This window comes from Dasypus novemcinctus, chromosome X, assembly GCF_030445035.2.
Source record: "Dasypus novemcinctus isolate mDasNov1 chromosome X, mDasNov1.1.hap2, whole genome shotgun sequence".
NCBI lineage: Eukaryota > Metazoa > Chordata > Mammalia > Cingulata > Dasypodidae > Dasypus > Dasypus novemcinctus.
The window spans coordinates 94,000,248-94,017,884 of NC_080704.1; the positions used below are offsets into that span (position 1 = coordinate 94,000,248).

General features: G+C 35.7%; 1 protein-coding gene across 2 annotated transcripts in view; it reads right to left on the reverse strand.

Annotated features, from left to right (window-relative positions):
• Window positions 1-8,113: 8,113 nt before the first annotated feature.
• The window catches only part of HDX (highly divergent homeobox), a 352,007-nt gene continuing 342,483 nt past the window's right edge, over window positions 8,114-17,637 (reverse strand). For both annotated transcript variants that reach the window (XM_012519830.3, XM_058292275.1), the window contains 2 exons: window positions 13,233-13,355; window positions 8,114-8,998 (listed from right to left, as the gene is read on the reverse strand). In XM_012519830.3, coding sequence (XP_012375284.1) covers window positions 8,873-8,998; window positions 13,233-13,355 — 249 coding nt within the window. In that variant the 3' untranslated portion in view covers window positions 8,114-8,872. The remainder of the gene's footprint in view (window positions 8,999-13,232; window positions 13,356-17,637) is intronic.

Below are 17,637 nucleotides of genomic sequence, written 5' to 3' on the forward strand. Positions count from 1 at the left end.
TCAAAAGAAATCAATGACTACCTTGAAACAAATGATAATGATAACACAACATACCAAAATTTATGGGATGCAGCAAAAGCAGTACTGAGAGGGAAGTTTATAGCCATAAATTCATATATCAAAAAAGAAGAAAGAGCAAAAATTGAAGAACTAACTGCACATTTGAAGGAATTAGAAAAACAACAACAAAGTAACCCAACAGGAAGAAGAAGGAAGGAAATAACAAAGATAAGAGCAGAACTAAATGAAATAGAAAATAAGAAAGCACTTGAACAGATAAACAAGACCAAGAGCTGGTTTTTTGAGAAGATTAACAAAATTGACAAACCTTTAGCAACACTAACAAAGAAAAAAAGAGAGAAGATGCAAATACACAAAATAAGAAATGAGAAAGGCGATATCACCACTGACCCCACAGAAATAAAGACTATCATAAGAGGATATTTTGAAAAACTATATTCCAACAAAAACGACAATCTAGAGGAAATGGACAAATTCCTAGAAACACATAAACAGCCCATATTGACAAAAGAAGAAATTGATGATCTTAACAAACCAATCACAAGCAGAGAGATAGAATCAGTTATTAAAAATCTCCCAACTAAGAAGAGCCCAGGGCCAGATGGCTTCACAGGTGAATTCTTTAAAACATTCCGGAAAGAACTGACACCAATCCTGCTGAAACTATTCCAAACCATCGAAACAGAAAGAACATTACCCAACTCCTTCTATGATGCCAACATTACCCTAGTACCAAAGCCAAACAAAGACATCACAAGAAAGGAAAATTACAGACCAATTTCTCTAATGAAACTAGACGCAAAAATACTTAACAAAATACTTGCTAATCGTATTCAACAACACATTAAATGAATTATACACCACGACCAAGTGGGATTCATCCCAGGTATGCAAGGATGGTTCAACATAAGAAAATCAATCAATGTAATACACCATATAAACAGATTGAAGGAAAAAAATCACATGATTATATCTATTGATGCAGAAAAAGCATTTGACAAAATACAGCACCCTTTCTTGATAAAAACACTCCAAATGATTGGAATACAAGGAAATTTTTTGAACATGATAAAGAGTATATATGAAAAACCTAAAGCCAATATTGTTTACAATGGAGAAATCCTAGACTCCTTCCCTCTAAACTCAGGAACAAGACAAGGATGCCCACTGTCGCCGCTCCTATTTAACATTGTCTTAGAAGTACTTGCTCGAGCACTGAGGCAAGAACCAGAAATAAAAGGCATTCAAATTGGAAAGGAAGAAGTCAAAATTTCATTATTTGCAGATGACATGATCCTATACATAGAAAACCCTGAGAGATCTACAACGAAGATTCTAGAACACATAAATGAGTTTAGTAAAGTCGCAGGTTATAAGATCAATGCGCAAAAATCAGTAGCATTTCTGTACACCAATAATGAGCAAGATCAGGAGGAAATCAAGAAACAAATACCATTCACAATAGTAAATAAAAAAATCAAATACTTAGGAATAAATTTAACTAAAGAGGTAAAGAACTTATACACTGAGAACTATACAAGATTGTTCAAGGAAATCAAAGAAGACCTAAATAAATGGAAGACTATTCCTTGTTCATGGATAGGAAGACTGAACATTATTAAGATGTCTATCCTACCAAAATTGATCTACACATTCAATGCAATCCCAATAAAAATCAATGCAGCCTTCTTTAAGGAACTAGAAAAACTAACTATGAAATTTATTTGGAAAGGAAAGAGACCCCGAATAGCCAAAGACATACTGAAAAAGAAAAACGAAATTGGAGGAATCACACTACCTGACTTCAAAACATACTATAAAGCTACGGTGGTGAAAACAGCATGGTATTGGCATAAGGAGAGACATATAGACCAATGGAATCGAATTGAAAGCTCTGATATAGAACCTCACATATACAACCACATAATATTCGATAAAGCCACCAAACCCTCTCAACTGGGAGAGAGTGTCCTATTCAACAAATGGTGTCTGGAGAACTGGATAGCCATATGTAGAAGAATGAAAGAGGATTACCATCTCACACCTTATACAAAGATCAACTCAAGATGGATCAAAGACCTAAATATAAGAGCCAAGACCATAAAAACCTTAGAAAGCAGTGTAGGGAAACATCTACAGGACCTTGTAATAGGTAATGGATTTATGAATATCTCACCAAAAGGACGAGCAGCAAAAGAACTAATAGATAAATGGGACTTCCTCAAAATTAAAGCCTTCTGCACCTCAAAGGAGTTTGTCAAGAAAGTAAAAAGGGAGCCCACACAGTGGGAGAAAATATTTGGCAATCATATATCTGATAAGAAACTTATAACTTGCATATATAAAGAACTCCTACATCTTGAAAATAAAAAGATAAACAATCCATTTAAAAAATGGGAAAAAGACTTAAACAGACACTTCTCCGAAGAAGAAATACAAATGGCAAGAAAGCACATGAAAAAATGTTCCAAATCTCTAGCTATCAGGGAAATGCAAATCAAAACCACAATGAGATACCATCTTACACCCATAAGATTGGCAGCTATGAAAAAAACAGAAGAATACAAGTGCTGGAGAGGATGTGAAGGAAGGGGAACACTCATCCACTGCTGGTGGGAATGCAGAAGGATCCAACCATTCTGGAGAACAGTATGGCGGTTTCTCAAAAAACTAGCCATAGATTTGCCATATGACCCAGCAATACCACTGCTGGGAATATACCCAGCAGAACTGAAAACAAGAACACAAACCAATATATGTACACCAATGTTCATAGCAGCATTGTTCACTATTGCCAAAAGTTGGAATCAACCCAAATGCCCATCAAGAGACGAGTGGATCAATAAAATGTGGTATATACACACAATGGAATACTACTCGGCTGTAAGAACAAACACACTACAAACACATGTGATAACATGGATGAATCTTGAGAACCTTATGTTGAGTGAAGCAACCCAGACATTGAAGGACAAATACTACATGACCTCAATGATATGAAATAAACAAGCTGCCCTAGATAGCAAGAGACTGAACGATAGGCTTGCAGGAAATCGGAGGGTGGAGGAAGGATATGAGCCGATGTCTGCAGGGGTGGAATTTAAGACGAGATGGTGGTAAGTATGAACACAAAGAAGAGATAAAAGGGGGGCAAGGGGTTGCCTTTGCTTGGGGCTTTGCGGGTTTGAGGGTGGCTGGGGAGGGACGGGTGGGTAACGTTGCCCAAAAGTGGGGGGAGGGAGGGGTAGCATACGAACCAGGAGAGGGTCAGGTGTTGGTGGAGAGTAAAATGCCGAGAAAATCATATCAAAATATAATAAAGAGGGTTACCTGTTTAGAATGCTCGGAGGGGAGGGTCTGATGCAGGACGGGCTCCTGGGGAATGTCTAAATGCTCATTCTGCCAGAGTGGGTGACACCATGGGGTAGAAACCCAAGTAGTGAGAGTGGGGGTGGACCCACATCCTGGGGAGGACTAATGCCATCCAATAGAGGGAACTGTATCCCTCGAGAGAAAGGGTGGCTCCCAGGGCATTGGGGCAGTTGAGCAAGTTAGGCCCTGAACACTATTCCATCTATCTCTGGAAGTGGCTCCTCAGGAAACGGAGGTTGGCTATCACTGAGGGCACCAAGGTGGAAGGGAAAATGGACGTTAAATGTGTGGAACCAAAGTAAATGGGGGGTAAGAGATGAGTTTCTTGAGAGTACACAAAGATGGATATAAAACATGTAATATTACACCATAACATATAGGAGATGACAGACTGATAATGTAAACCATAATGTAAAACATAGGATAACTAAAAATGTAAAGAACTGTGTATCCTAAAGTATGCACCATAATGTAAACACAGATGTCACCTTGTTAGAAAGCTAATGTCTCAGACTCTGTACATCACTTTAAGTAAATATGATATGAATAGGGCGTAAGAGTATCACTGTGGAAGGGAAAAGGTTTTCTGGTGGATGTGTGGGAGTGCTGTATATTATATATATACATTGCTGTGGTCTAGGACTCCTGTGAAGAAAAGCTGAATAATTAGGGGGGGGGGGGGGGAAAAAAAAAAAAGAAAAAAATAGGATGTGGAATTTTTTCAAGTCAACATTCTTTATCTAAGTTCTTTATCTAACTTTATCCAAGTTCTTTATCTATCCTTTAAACTCATCGCTATATGCCATTCCCTAGTAAGGGACCATGACATTATATTGGGCTTCAAATTTCGGGGAGTTCTGGATCACAGAGTGTTTCAACAATGGCAATGGAGGGATACTGGTATGGGATACCAATGACAGATGATATATGACTGACAGGGAGCTGTACAGAACATATGTCCAGGGTGCATGGTAATGTTTGGATATACTCATAGTGGCAACAATTAAAAACCACAGTAGGGGGGGTACTGGGTTCCTGGCCAGTGGTGCTCTGTCGTGGTCCCTAGGGGAGCAGCGACAGTCTCCCAGGTACAGTGGTGGGGACCGGGAGGGAGTGAGGGTTCAACAGTGAGCCCCTGATACTAATGACTATGCTTGTGAGCTGATAAACCCAAAATAATAACAAGGCCTAGAGCAACTTTGTGCCTGGGAATTTCCTTCTGTCAGCCTTCATGTTACTCAAATGTGGCCAGTCTCGAAGCCAAACTCAGCATGTAAATGCAATGCCTTCCCCCCAGCGTGGGACATGACACCCGGGGATGAGCCTCCCTGGCAACGAGGGACCACTATCAACTACCAACTGATGATGCAACTGGAAAATGACCTTATACGGAAGGTTCAATGCGGATCAGCAGAATATCCATGTCTACATAAAATACCATGACTTTAAAATGCTGTTTGACCTAAAGTAAGGGGGAAATGGAAAGGAGAAATGAGTTTATATGGCTACGAGTTTCTAAAAAAGAGTCTGGAGGCTGGCAGAAGGTTTGCCCTCATGCACAACTGAGCAGAGTCAGAGAGACAGATAAAGTAGATACAACCCCCAGATATTGGTTCCTTTGAGGGCTAAAGAGACCCATGGGAGTTATGGTCATGGCCGATGGGGTTAACTACCAGGGCAGATGGCCCCTCTTTGGAAATGGTGTTTATGTGTGATGAATCTGGACTCAGATGGGATCTCCCTTCATAAGTCTTTCATGCTAATGTGCTGGAGGTGCAGTTAATGTTGGGGTTTAAGATATATTTAGGGGATTTGAATCTCTGGACTGACAATGTGATAGCCAGATCCTGAGCCTCAACAGACTCCAGCACCTACAATCTGATTTATTGGACTTACCACACTCAGCTAAGATGGAGGTGAAGAAGGACAACCACCACACCATGGAGCCTAGAGTGATTACAACTGAAAATGGGAGGATTGCATCCAGCATCCAGGTGGAATCTGAGCCTCCTCTTGACATAAAGGTGCAATGGACACAACCAATCCAGTGTCCACATAGAAGAGGTGGCATTGGATTGGGAAAAGTGGACATAATGGACAAAGGGTATGGGGAAAGGCAGGAAGAGATGAGAGGTGGAGGCGTCTTCGGGACATGGAGCTGCCCTGGATGGTGCTTCAGAGGTAATCACCGGACATTGCAAATCCTCACAGGGCCTACATGATGGAATAGAGGAGAGTATGGGCCATGATGTGAACCAATGTATATGAGGTGCAGAGGTGCCCAAAGATGTACTTACCAAATCCAATGGATGTGTCATGATGATGGGAACGAGTGTTGTTGGGGGGGGGGAGAGGGGGGGTGGGGGGGTGGGGTTGAATGGGACCTCACATATATATTTTTAATGTAATATTATTACAAAGTCAATAAAAAATAAAAAAATTTAAAAAAACAAACAAAAAAAACAAATATTTGTTCATTTTTGACAAATTGCTGAGGTGTGACAAATATTATACAATCCACTGAGTTGAAAAGGTGTAAGAAATAATACCATTTGTCTTTGTTTTACAATTAGAATCAAATTGAAAGGGGATTAAATTGAAGCAGAAGAAATGAAAATTAAAAGATAAGCTCAATAACTAAGAAGGAGACACTAGAAGAGACTTGTGGACCTGGAGTCTGTTCATTCTACATTAAAAATGGTTTCTACAGAACTGTGGTTGGTGCTGGGGTTTAGTGTATACTCAGGGGACCTGAATCTCTGAACTGTCCATATAATAGTCAGGCCCTGAGCCTCAACAGGCTTGCAACTCCCACCCCCTCTGGTTTACTAGACTTATCCCAGCCAGCTAACAGGGAGATGAAGAAGGTCAAAAACCACACCAGGAAGCCAAGAGTGCTTACAACTGCAAGCAGGAGAATTGCATCCATCATCCAAGTAGAATCTAAGCACCCTCTTGATATAGAGGTGGAGTGGACATAACCATCCCAGGGCCCACAAAATGGAGGAATAGTGTATGGAATAGAGTGGAATTGCTGATATCCTATTCTGGGACTATTGTGATTAGTAATGGAAGTAAATGTAGCATTGATATGGAGAAAGTGGCCTTGGTAGCTGCTGAGGGTAGGGAGTGGGAAGAAGAGATGTGATGTGGAGGCATTTTCAGGATTTGGAGTTGTCCTGGGTGGTACTGCAGGGACAGTTACTGGGCATTGTATATCCTCCCATGACCCACTGGGTGGACTGGGAGAGAATGTAAACTATAATGTGGATCATTGACGATGTGGTGCAGCAGTGCTTAGAGATGTATTCACCAAGTGCAATGAATGTCCCATGATGATGGGGAAGGTTGTTGTTATGGGGGGAGGAGTAGGGTGAGGGGGGTGGGCGGTACATGGGGACCTCATATTTTTTTTAATGTAACATTAAAAAAATAAATAAAGGCAAAAAAAATGGTTTCTATACTTAGCAGCCAGGCAACGCTGTCAGGTAGTTAATGGAGCACAAGAAATTTTTCAACCAGATGCCCCTTGCCTCTCAAGCAAATGCCCTCCATATTTGTTAACGGTTTCTATTCATGGAACTTGTGGTATCAAAATCACTTCCTGAGATTGTAAGGGCTTCCAGAATAAATGATTTTTTCTACTTCAATGAAAAAAAAACAAAAAACAGTGCTCACATTTGAAACTTGTACATTGAACTTTCTTTTGAAAGAATAAAAAGGAAAGGGTTTGGTGTCAGAAAAAAGGGTTTCTATATTTGCTTTATTTTGTGAGGTTTCTATCTCCTGGAGAAATTGCTGAGGACTGATAAATTTAATCCTGATATTTGAGGTTCTGTTACCAAGTACACGTTTTTATGAATGGGATTGGACTTGTCAGGAAGGAATACTAAGCATTGTTTCCAAAGAACCATATGGCTCTTAACTTAAAGAGGATATAACGTATCCCTGCTAACAAAGGTACCATAACAGTAGCATGATACCTTTCAGGGCTAAAGACATTTCAAAGTTAATGGCATTCATGGCTGCTTTTCTGCCTTGAGAAGTTTGTATCTGTGGATTCTAAGATAAAAATTTGTTTTAATTATGAATTGTAAAACATTTAACCTGAAACAGAAATTTCATGGCCAAAATAGACATCTAGCTACCTCATTAATCTTTTAGGTATAGAGAGTTATTTAACCATACAAACACAATTTCACACTGTAAAGTCACAAATAGATGAGATTGTGAGTTGAGAGAAACTGACATTTTCTTTTTTATGGGTCTTGGTAATGCCATCTGGCATCCTGGAAGGGATGATCTACAGAGAATTTTGTATAGTATGTTTCCATCCCGGTACCTAGCAATAGAACAAAAGGATAACATGCCCATTTAAGGTGTGTACTCATAGAATGGTATTCAGGAAATTTAAAGGATTCTGATCAATAGCCAAAATAATATGTAACTCTTTTTAGATATCACCCTTGGCTGTTGGTTCTGTACAAGCATTGTGTGCGAATGAGTTTACTTTTGTGGAAACCTAGATAAAAATTAATCTCAGTGGCTGACCTTGGCTTACTGTTTCATAAATGCAAGAACTGAAAAGATATTATGAAGATTATGATAAACTTATTTTTGAGCAATATTTTATCAACTCAGTTACATAAATTTATTAGTAGAATGTGAATCTTATAAATATTTGTCATTTGCAGCAATGAAGACTTCCCATTAAAACTAATTATTTACAACAGATATAATTTTTTATTTTCATTTAATAATTTATTTGACTTTATGTTGGTAAGTTAATTTTCCACAATGTTTCCCCCCCTCCCCAAATTTGGGGTTAGATAATGGAAAAATATCAATAATTTACAATTACATATTAGTAATCACTTCAATTTCAATCATCAGCTTAAGTCAAATTTTCATAGGGGATGAAAAAGAAATCCCAGGATTCATTCAGATTAAATAATTTTTTAAAGTTTTGCTTTCAATGTTCAATTAATTTTCCTGAGCAAAAGTACACGTGGATGACAAGGAAAGGAGAGAAGAGGAAAGAAGATATAATGGCTCCCAAAACAAGGCTAATCAAGTTTTAGCCACTTGATAAGTAATGTGGAAACAGCTTAATTCTTGTGTCTCTGGTCAAAATTATCACTAAAACCAAGACTCTTCTATAAAACCAAACAAAAATCTTTCAGAAGCTAGACAATATATATTTCATAGCTGAACTGCTCAAATTAATTTTGAGCAATTTAATATACAATTTCCCCCAGAATTCCTGTTTGAAAAATCTCTCAATGTTGTTAAATTTCATACACATTTTTTTGCAGTATACATTGAAGCCATTATATTTTGCCCAACCTTCACAGAATATGTTTGTTTCACACAATGTGTTTTTCCAACTGAAGAATGTCACACAACAGAATGCAGTAATCTTGAGATGCACAACTCCTGGGCAGCCAAAGGCTGTATCATCTATCCTCCACCTCGTAAATCAAAAACTGTCTGAGGCATTTTTCTCCGATAAAGAAGACACACTGAATGAGGTATCATCAGGTTCCGGCGAGGCATGATTGAAATCCATCTCTTCTAATTCAGGAGGTAAATCTGACAGCAGTGCCTGAGTCAGAAAAATCAATTTTTTTCGATTAGCATGTGGATTTCAGTATTTGGATTTTTTTCCTATTTTATATCAAAAGCTGTAGTCCTCTAATTTTGATTTATTCTTAGGGAGTGAAAGAAAAGACTGTTTCTCTTTCAGGATCTTGCAGATCTCACTTAAAAGAGAACTTCTTCATAACCTATGAAGGAAGTAAAACACTACATGTTAAGGGTGTGGATCATGTAGAATGGAATCCTGGACAAAGGGGAAATTAAGAGGGAAAATGAACAAATATTTTGAACTAAGTGTTTCCAAGTGTCAGAAATAAGTGCTTTTCATAATAGTTTTTAATGTTCACTGATTACTGCTGGAGGACTTAAAAATTATATTCCTTACTAAAGTATTCCTGCTCAGTTATTCTCTCCTTTAGAGAAAAATACATTCCACAAAAGACTATTTTAGTGATAGATTTAATTTAGTAGTTAGGAAAGAAGTTCAGCTACTGTACTTTAACTATATCTTAAGAATTTGAAAAGCCCAAGGGATCTTTTTCTTTCCTTAGCTATTTTCTTATCTAAAATGGCCAAACATGCACCAGGACATAGCAGAATCAGGGAATCTAGTTGTTGCAATGATGTATCTAAAGTGGAGTTTCTTAACAAGGAGTATTTGGGCCTGAATTGAAATTTGAAAAAAAAAGTTGCTTTTGTGTGTGTGTGTGAATGTGTTGGTGTAGGTGTGATATATTTATTAAATAATATACTGTATAATATGGACTTAGTAAGGGGTATGTGTTTTTTTTATCTGACTGGCAAAGGGGTTCATGGAACAGAAAAGTTTAAGAACCTCTAATCTAAAGATTTGCTCATTCCTCTGATAGGGTAATTAGGATAAGCCAAGAAATGTGAACTAAATTTTGTCATGGTCTAATTGTTTCTTCTGTAATTGCAGAAAATGCTTCTATATTATAGAAGTAAAGGATTAATCTGGTTTTATGTGGCTGGCAGTGCTGATCCCCATGTAATCATAAGAAATTTGAACTAAATGATTGATTTGCTGTTCCTAATATTAAAAATAATAAAGCATATCTGAGCAACTTTTAGATATCATCACTTGTAATGAAGGCTCTGGGTGCAGTGTTAGCTTCCTGGACCTAGGTATAGGAGCAAATGAAAGCTTACAACTACCCAATTCAGGAACAGAAAGGCAGGGCATGTTGAAGAACACATGAAGTGCACTATTAAAAAAGGCAGTATTCTCTTATTTTCTTAGAAGAAATGACAACTGCAAATCCTGTACTTCTTGCTTGTAGCATAGGGGGAAGATTAGTAGTTTTCTCCTTTTTCTCATGCTATGAGTGAAGACTAACTCATTTGTGCAAGAAAAGCTATTTTTTTAATACAATTTTAAAAATCTAACCATCTTCTGATAAATTTAACAGCCATGTTACCTAAAGGAACTAGCTTTCTAAGGTGCTGTAATGCAGTAATAAGACACAGCCATTTTCTTCAGTAATACTGGTTTAACAATATTCCATATTGGGTATAATAAAGCCTTTGCTGACAATAGCTGACCATGGTCTGTAAGAAATATCACTGTATTTAATTCACTTTGCAATTGTGGAGAAACCATATTAAAGAGGGCAAAGTGTTCTACTTGACACTCACTCTAATTTGTGCTCAGAGCCTTGGAAAATCAAATAGATGATGAAACTTGATATTCTAAATTCTAGTGAGAAGACCTTCAAATCAGGCAAAGGATTATTTATTTATTTGTCACTACATTTCATATAACTGAATTAATAAATGAGTTTAATATGAAGTGTGAAACCTTTAATATCTTAGGCAGTAAAAGGATCCTAATGCATGAGGTTCACTTCAAAATTCTTTTTAATATCCTACTAGATTGCAACATAGGCAAACTGAACAAATCTTTGAATTACACTAATTGCTGGAACTTTCTTTCCTTCATAGAAAAGTAAAGACACATTTCTTTACTAGAATGGTTCTTCATCAATGAAAACAATCTTAAGAGTCTGAGATAGTGTCACTCTTTCCTAAAGATTAAAGAATTTCCAAAATATTACATAATCTCTGTAACTCTTATTCTAGGACTCTTTGTGTGAATGCCATGTTTCAAAATAATCATTCCTATCCTCCTTATAAAGTGGAAAAATAGTAATTCAAGTAAAGCAATTGACCTGGCTAGGATTTATCTAGTGATTTACTAAGGGAAGAAGACCTTTACTAATTACTTAGTACAGAATTGTAAACATTCTTTTGATTGCAAAATGACTACTGATTAAAGAGTCTTTGGATACTCTAATATTTCAGTCAGACAGAATCACATTTTTTCACACCCTGAACTACTTCATTGGTACAAAATAGTCTGTGGACCACTCACCCTACTTCTTCCAAATCAAGATTACTTGAAAAAAAACAAGATTTTTAAAGTGAGAAATCAATGATATAATCACTCTCTTATACTAGATAGAATAAAAATTAATTCCTAACAGAAATAACCTTCTAAGTATTTCATAATATAAAGACCAGCATTTAAGAGATCACTTGGATAACCTTTGTGGATTTATCTCACCTATAAAAATCAATAGTTTCTATTTGCGTGGTGATTATACAGGCTATGACTTTCAATATCATTTTTATCTCATTTTCCCTTTCAGCCAATTTCTTATCCACATCTTAGTTTATCAGTCTTTTATTAGAGAAAAATCAGATGAGAAGGAGGAAAGAAAAATGTACATTAACTACCTTTCTTACTTGTTAGTGGTTTGGGGGAAAGAACAAAGTTAGAGATGAAATTAGAATTAGAGGAAAAATGCAATCTGCATTCGATTTCTGGATGTTAAGAGTCATAAGTAATTGCTAGTTGGCTGGTCACAGAACTGAATTAAAAACTCTGCTATTATTTTGAGTCCAGGACTATACTCTAACTTTTGTTTTTACACTTATTTAAAACTAACAGGACCTTTATGATCATACTAAAAAATACCAGTGATATTAATTTAAATCTGTAGTTTAGGATTCTAAAAAAACAAACACATTTTCATTATGTCATGGAATATGCATAATTTACATACTAAGTCAACATGCTTAAATGAAGCTGGGAAAGGTAAATGAAGGTTACTTTCTTTGGATGTCTCTCTGTGTGTAGGGGAAGCAAATTTCATGAAAATGGACACATAGCATATGTGCTGATTTAAGTTTCATGAGTAAATTCTTTTAGTTCAAATTTTGTGGTTAATCACTTCAGTAAAATATGTACACTGTTTTCTTTTTAAGAAGGAGAATTGTGGGATGCTAAGATTCTAAACTTTCCCCCCAGAGATATGTCTGTGATGCCACATGCAGTCTTGCTTGGATATAAAGGGTGGATTATTTTTTTAACTTATAAAATTACTTACTGAATAAAAACTTCTGACACTACTTCATAAATAATGATTACCTGTGTCTCATGCTATTCCTGTAGAACTTCTCTAACAATGAATTACCATAGTGGTATACAATGTAGAAGCAAGTTTGGCATCTTTTAGCATTAAATGGAAAATTTATATTAATGAACATTGAATACAATTCTTTCTAGCAAGTTTAATAAATTATAATACAGATTTCATATTAAAATATAAGAAACTAATTTTGGAAGATTTGTAAACAAAAATTTACAGAAACAGGCAAAAGACATTACATTTCATATTTGGAGTAGAGGAATGAAACACACTTTAATTAGAAAAAGCAAATGATGCTCATAGTGGACACAAATAATTTCACAAAATAATTTTATATCTTCTTAGTGAAGAATACTATATCATAAAATGGAATGTTTTCAAACACTTTTTGAACTCTAGGAGAGGCTGAAGGTAACTGAACCCAGAGAGAGAGGCTCCTCCCTCATTTCTTCCATGCAAAAAGGTCCCAAGAGAAGCCGATCCAGGTAGAAAACCCCATCCTTGGAAACACTGAGAAGTTTTAAAAATTTATTTAAAAATTAGCTTCTCCCTATTTAAAGGTTAGTCTGAAAATAAAAATTTTGCTAATCCCTTATTTTGATTTTCCAATAAAATAGCACACAAAATATTAAGTCTCAAGAAAGTGGTGTTTAAAAAAGTCAAAATAAATACTTCCTCCATAAACAGCTGGAATGAAGTATAAAAATAGAAAAATATGAAGAACCCAAATGTGACACAGCATTTTTCAACAAAATATATTGCAGCTTACTAGTCTCTTCTGGGACCTACCTGCTGTTGTTCCTTATTGTCAGCTTTCATAGCTAGTACCAAGTTTCTAACAAAAGTCTGAAGTTTAAAGTATTTTTGTTTTTGAATCTCTAGCTCATTTTCAATGAATCTGACTTCTTCATTCTGAAGGAGAAAACATCAAACAACAGAATTACCTTATGTAAACCTAGGACTGTACATGTCTGATGCACAATGAAATTCTAAAAAGCAATAAATTTAGAGGGGATATATATATAAAATAAACTTTGGCATAAAGAAATATAAAGCACAGAAGAAAATTATCCTGTTACTCAAAGGCTACATTTTAAGTAAATAACAAACAGAAAGCAATTTGCAATGTCAAAAATCTGGTCAAATAAATTTCAGTAAAACAAAAACCAAGAAATAGTTACTTTCTTGGTAAATCCCTCCTATATCAAAACAAATTAGTGCCTGAACTAAGATTAAGAATAGACAGTCCATTATGATTTACATTTTAGGCTATCAGCCAATTAACCCCAAATAAAGAACAATAGCAGATGCAATAATGCTGAATATACAATTCATAAAAGCCAAATACTGAGAACTATAAATGTTTTATTTTGTACCAAGGAGGGATTGAAATTATTACTAAGTCTATCTGGTAGACTGCCCCATTCCATTAGGTAGGAATCTGTTATTCAGAAAATTTCTCTAAATACACCACTGATTTGAAAGTCACATTCTACTATTTTTTTCCTAATTGGATTTTATGGGTATTTGGTGTCAGGTCTACTGATAATTAACTGTGTAATCATGAGCAGGCCAATTAACCACTCTGTGCCTCTGGTTTCTCATCAATAAAATAAAGATAATACTAGTAATCCTTAGCAATGTCAGCCTTGAGAATTATGGGAATCAAACAAGATAATGGGCATGAAAGTGCTCTGAAAAGATTTAACATTAAATCTTTAGTAATCAACAAAGAGTGGCATAAGTGCAGATTTATAGATCAATGAAAAAGAAAAGAGAGTTCAGAATTCAGCACACATATGTGATTAATTTATTTTTTAATTGTTATTATTTTGATGATCAATTGATTTTTTAAGGAAGTACAGAGGATTAAACCCTGGGCCTTATGCATGTACAGCATGCACTCAACCACTGAGCAACACCTGCTCCACAGATCAATTGATTTTTGACAAAATTGGTGAGGTAATTCAATGAACAAAGGAGTCATTCAACAAACAGTGGGGGAACAATTGTAAATCCATATGCCAGGAAGGAAGGGAGGGAGGGTGGAAGGAAGGAAGGAAGGAAGGAAGGAAGCTAGTATCAACCCTTACCTCACACCATATACAAAATTTAACAAGAAATGGATCATGGACCTAACGTAAAACCTAAAAATTTTAAAACTTCTAGAGGAAAACAAGGAGAAAACTCTTTGAGAGTTTGGGTTAGGTAAAGATTTCTTAAATAGGACACAGAAAGCATGAACTTTAAAAGATGAAGACTTCATAAAAGTTTAAAAATATATTTTGCTTTCTCAAAGACACTGATACAAAATTAAAAATTGGGAGAAAATATTTACAAATCACATACATGACAAAAAATTGTATCCAGAATCATGGGGAGGAAATAGGTGGAACATGGGGTATTTTTGGGACATTGGAATTGTCTGCATGATATTGTCATGATGGATACAGGCCATTATATATTTTGTCAAAACCTAAAAAATTGTACAGTGAAAATGAAACCATAATGTAAATTACAGACCAAAGTTAATAGAAACGCTTCAATGTCTGTGCATCAATTGTAACAAGTGTACCACACCAATGAAAGATGTTTTTAATAGTGGAGAATGAGAGAGGTAGAGGGGGTGGGGGTGGGGGAAATGGGAATCCCCTATATTTTCTATGTATGTTTCTGTAATCTAAAACACCATTTAAAATAAAGTTAAAAAAAGAACTCTTACAACTCAATAAGTCAAGCAACAGAATTAAAAACAGTACAAATATTTGAATACATACCTCATTAAAGAATTCTACAAATGGCCTATAAGCACATGAAATGATGCTTAATGCCATTAGTTACTACAGAAATACAAATTAAAACCATGAGATGCTATTATAAACATATTACAATGGTTAAAATGAATGAGAATGAAAATACCAGGTGCTAACAAGGTTGTAAAGCAAAAAAACCTTCTCATACATTGCTGGTGGGATTGTAAAATGATACAGGCATTTTGAAAACTATTTTGGCAGTTTTTTTCTTAAATTAAATACTCTTTCTTGTCATATGATTCAGTTCTTCTCCTCTTAAGTATTTACCCAGGATAAATGAAAACATATGCCTGCAAAAACACTCACACATGAATATTCAGAGGAGTTTTATTCATAATAGCCAAAAATTGGAAAAAAACTCACAAGTGTTTGTAAGCAACAAATTGTGGTGGTCATTACACAAATATGTGCACTTGTAAAAATGAATCTAATTTTAAAAAATTTTCTCTACTATGAATTTTCTGTAATCTTTACATATATTTTCATTTGAAATATTTTAAAAATCATTACAAACTTTATTTTTAGAGAGGTTTTAGATTACAGAAAAGTTATATCGAAAGTATAGGGGTAAGGGAGAGGCAAGATGGTGACTGAGTAAGGAGCACCAAGAGTCAGCTCATCCTACAAGCTGAATTCTTTATCCAGAGGCACTCTACAACAATTTAAGTTACAAACAAGCCTCATAATAAAATTCAACATGCACTTGCCATATTGAATTTTACTAATTCTAAGTCTTTGGTTTTTAGAAGTATTCATTGTCAGAACAGAAGTATTAGTAAAGTGATAACCAGCAAGTCTTTTTCAAATATAAAAGATATCTATAAGCATTATAGTAGTAAGTAATTTGAATTTACAGTCCTTCCTAGATACACTCGGAGTCTATTAAAACATTTTTTATATATTAATTCACATTTGCAAAATTCAGGGAAGATTTTTTGTTATGTGGATATCTAATTCTGTATGCAAACATTTTTCTTCCTCAGTACTTAAGCAATGATTGTAAAACATAAACAGCTTTAAGATAATTTACTATTGTAGATATTTTCTTTTTGGAGCTGCATTTTGCAAGATGATTAAACACTTCCTAGACTACAGGCAGCAATTTATGTGTACATGAGAGATTTTCCTAAGTAAATGGGATGTTTGTGAGAGGAATTAGTAAAATAACATTAGTCACTTAATTTCACAAACTAAGATCTAGCTTCCTTTTCATGTTATTAAAATTCTCCCTACATCCACTGTAAGCTTTGTCAATTCTTCACCAAAAAGATTGTAGTGAGCACTTTAGGTAACATGTAGACCAAAGCTTTTATCTTTTAATGGACTATTAATGGCTGCCAAGTTGAGGTGTTATTTTATGATATAGGCATTCATACTTCAGGAACTTAGCCCACCATTTTATCTCATAAACATTTTGGTTTTCTTTGAACTTCTTAGAAATATGGATTTCTAGGAATATATCTCAACCTGAATCTCTCCCTGTACCCAAAATTGTGCACAGTAATAATTATAAAACACACACAGGGAACATTCTTTCAGTATGTCACAATGAATTCCGAGAAAAATGAGAATGTGGGAAAGAATAAGTTACAATGATTCAACTCTTGATATTAATTGATTTTATATAAATGAGAACTTGCAAAATTGTATTAAAATGATTTCTAAAGATAAGTTAATTCATTTATTCACTCAGCAACTGCTTACTGAACACCTATGAGCCAGACTGTAGGCCAGTAATACGAAATGAATAAGAGGGAGATGTAACTACAAAAAGGCCTTGAATAAAAGTGTCAACTCATTCCAGCAGAATATCTCTGCCTACATATAATAATGTTAAAAACTACTTTTTTATCTTGAATAAAAGGGTGAAATTGAAAGGACAAATGAGTTTATATGGCTATGAGTTGGTGCTGAGGTTGGTGTATACTCAGGAGACCTGAATCTCTGGACTGTCTATATGACAAACAGGCCCTGAGCCTAAGCAGAATTGCAACCCCTACCCTCTGGTTTATTGGACTTACTCTGGCCAGTGAACAGGGAGGTGAAAGTCAGCCACCACACCAGGGAGCCAAGAGTACCTAAAACTGCAAGCAGGAGAACTGCATCCATCATCCATGTGGAATCTAAACCCCCTCTTAATATAGAGGTGGAGTGGACATCACCATCCCAGGGTCCACAGGATTGAGGAATAGAGTACAGACTAGAGTGGACTTACTGATATTCTATTATGGAAATATTGTGATTAGTAATGGAAGAAATTGTAGCAATGATATGGAGAAAGTGGCCACAGTAGCTGTTGAGGGTAGGGAGAGGGAAGAAGAGATATGATGTGGGGGCATTTTCAGGACTTGGAGTTGTCCTGGGTAGTACTGCAGGGACAG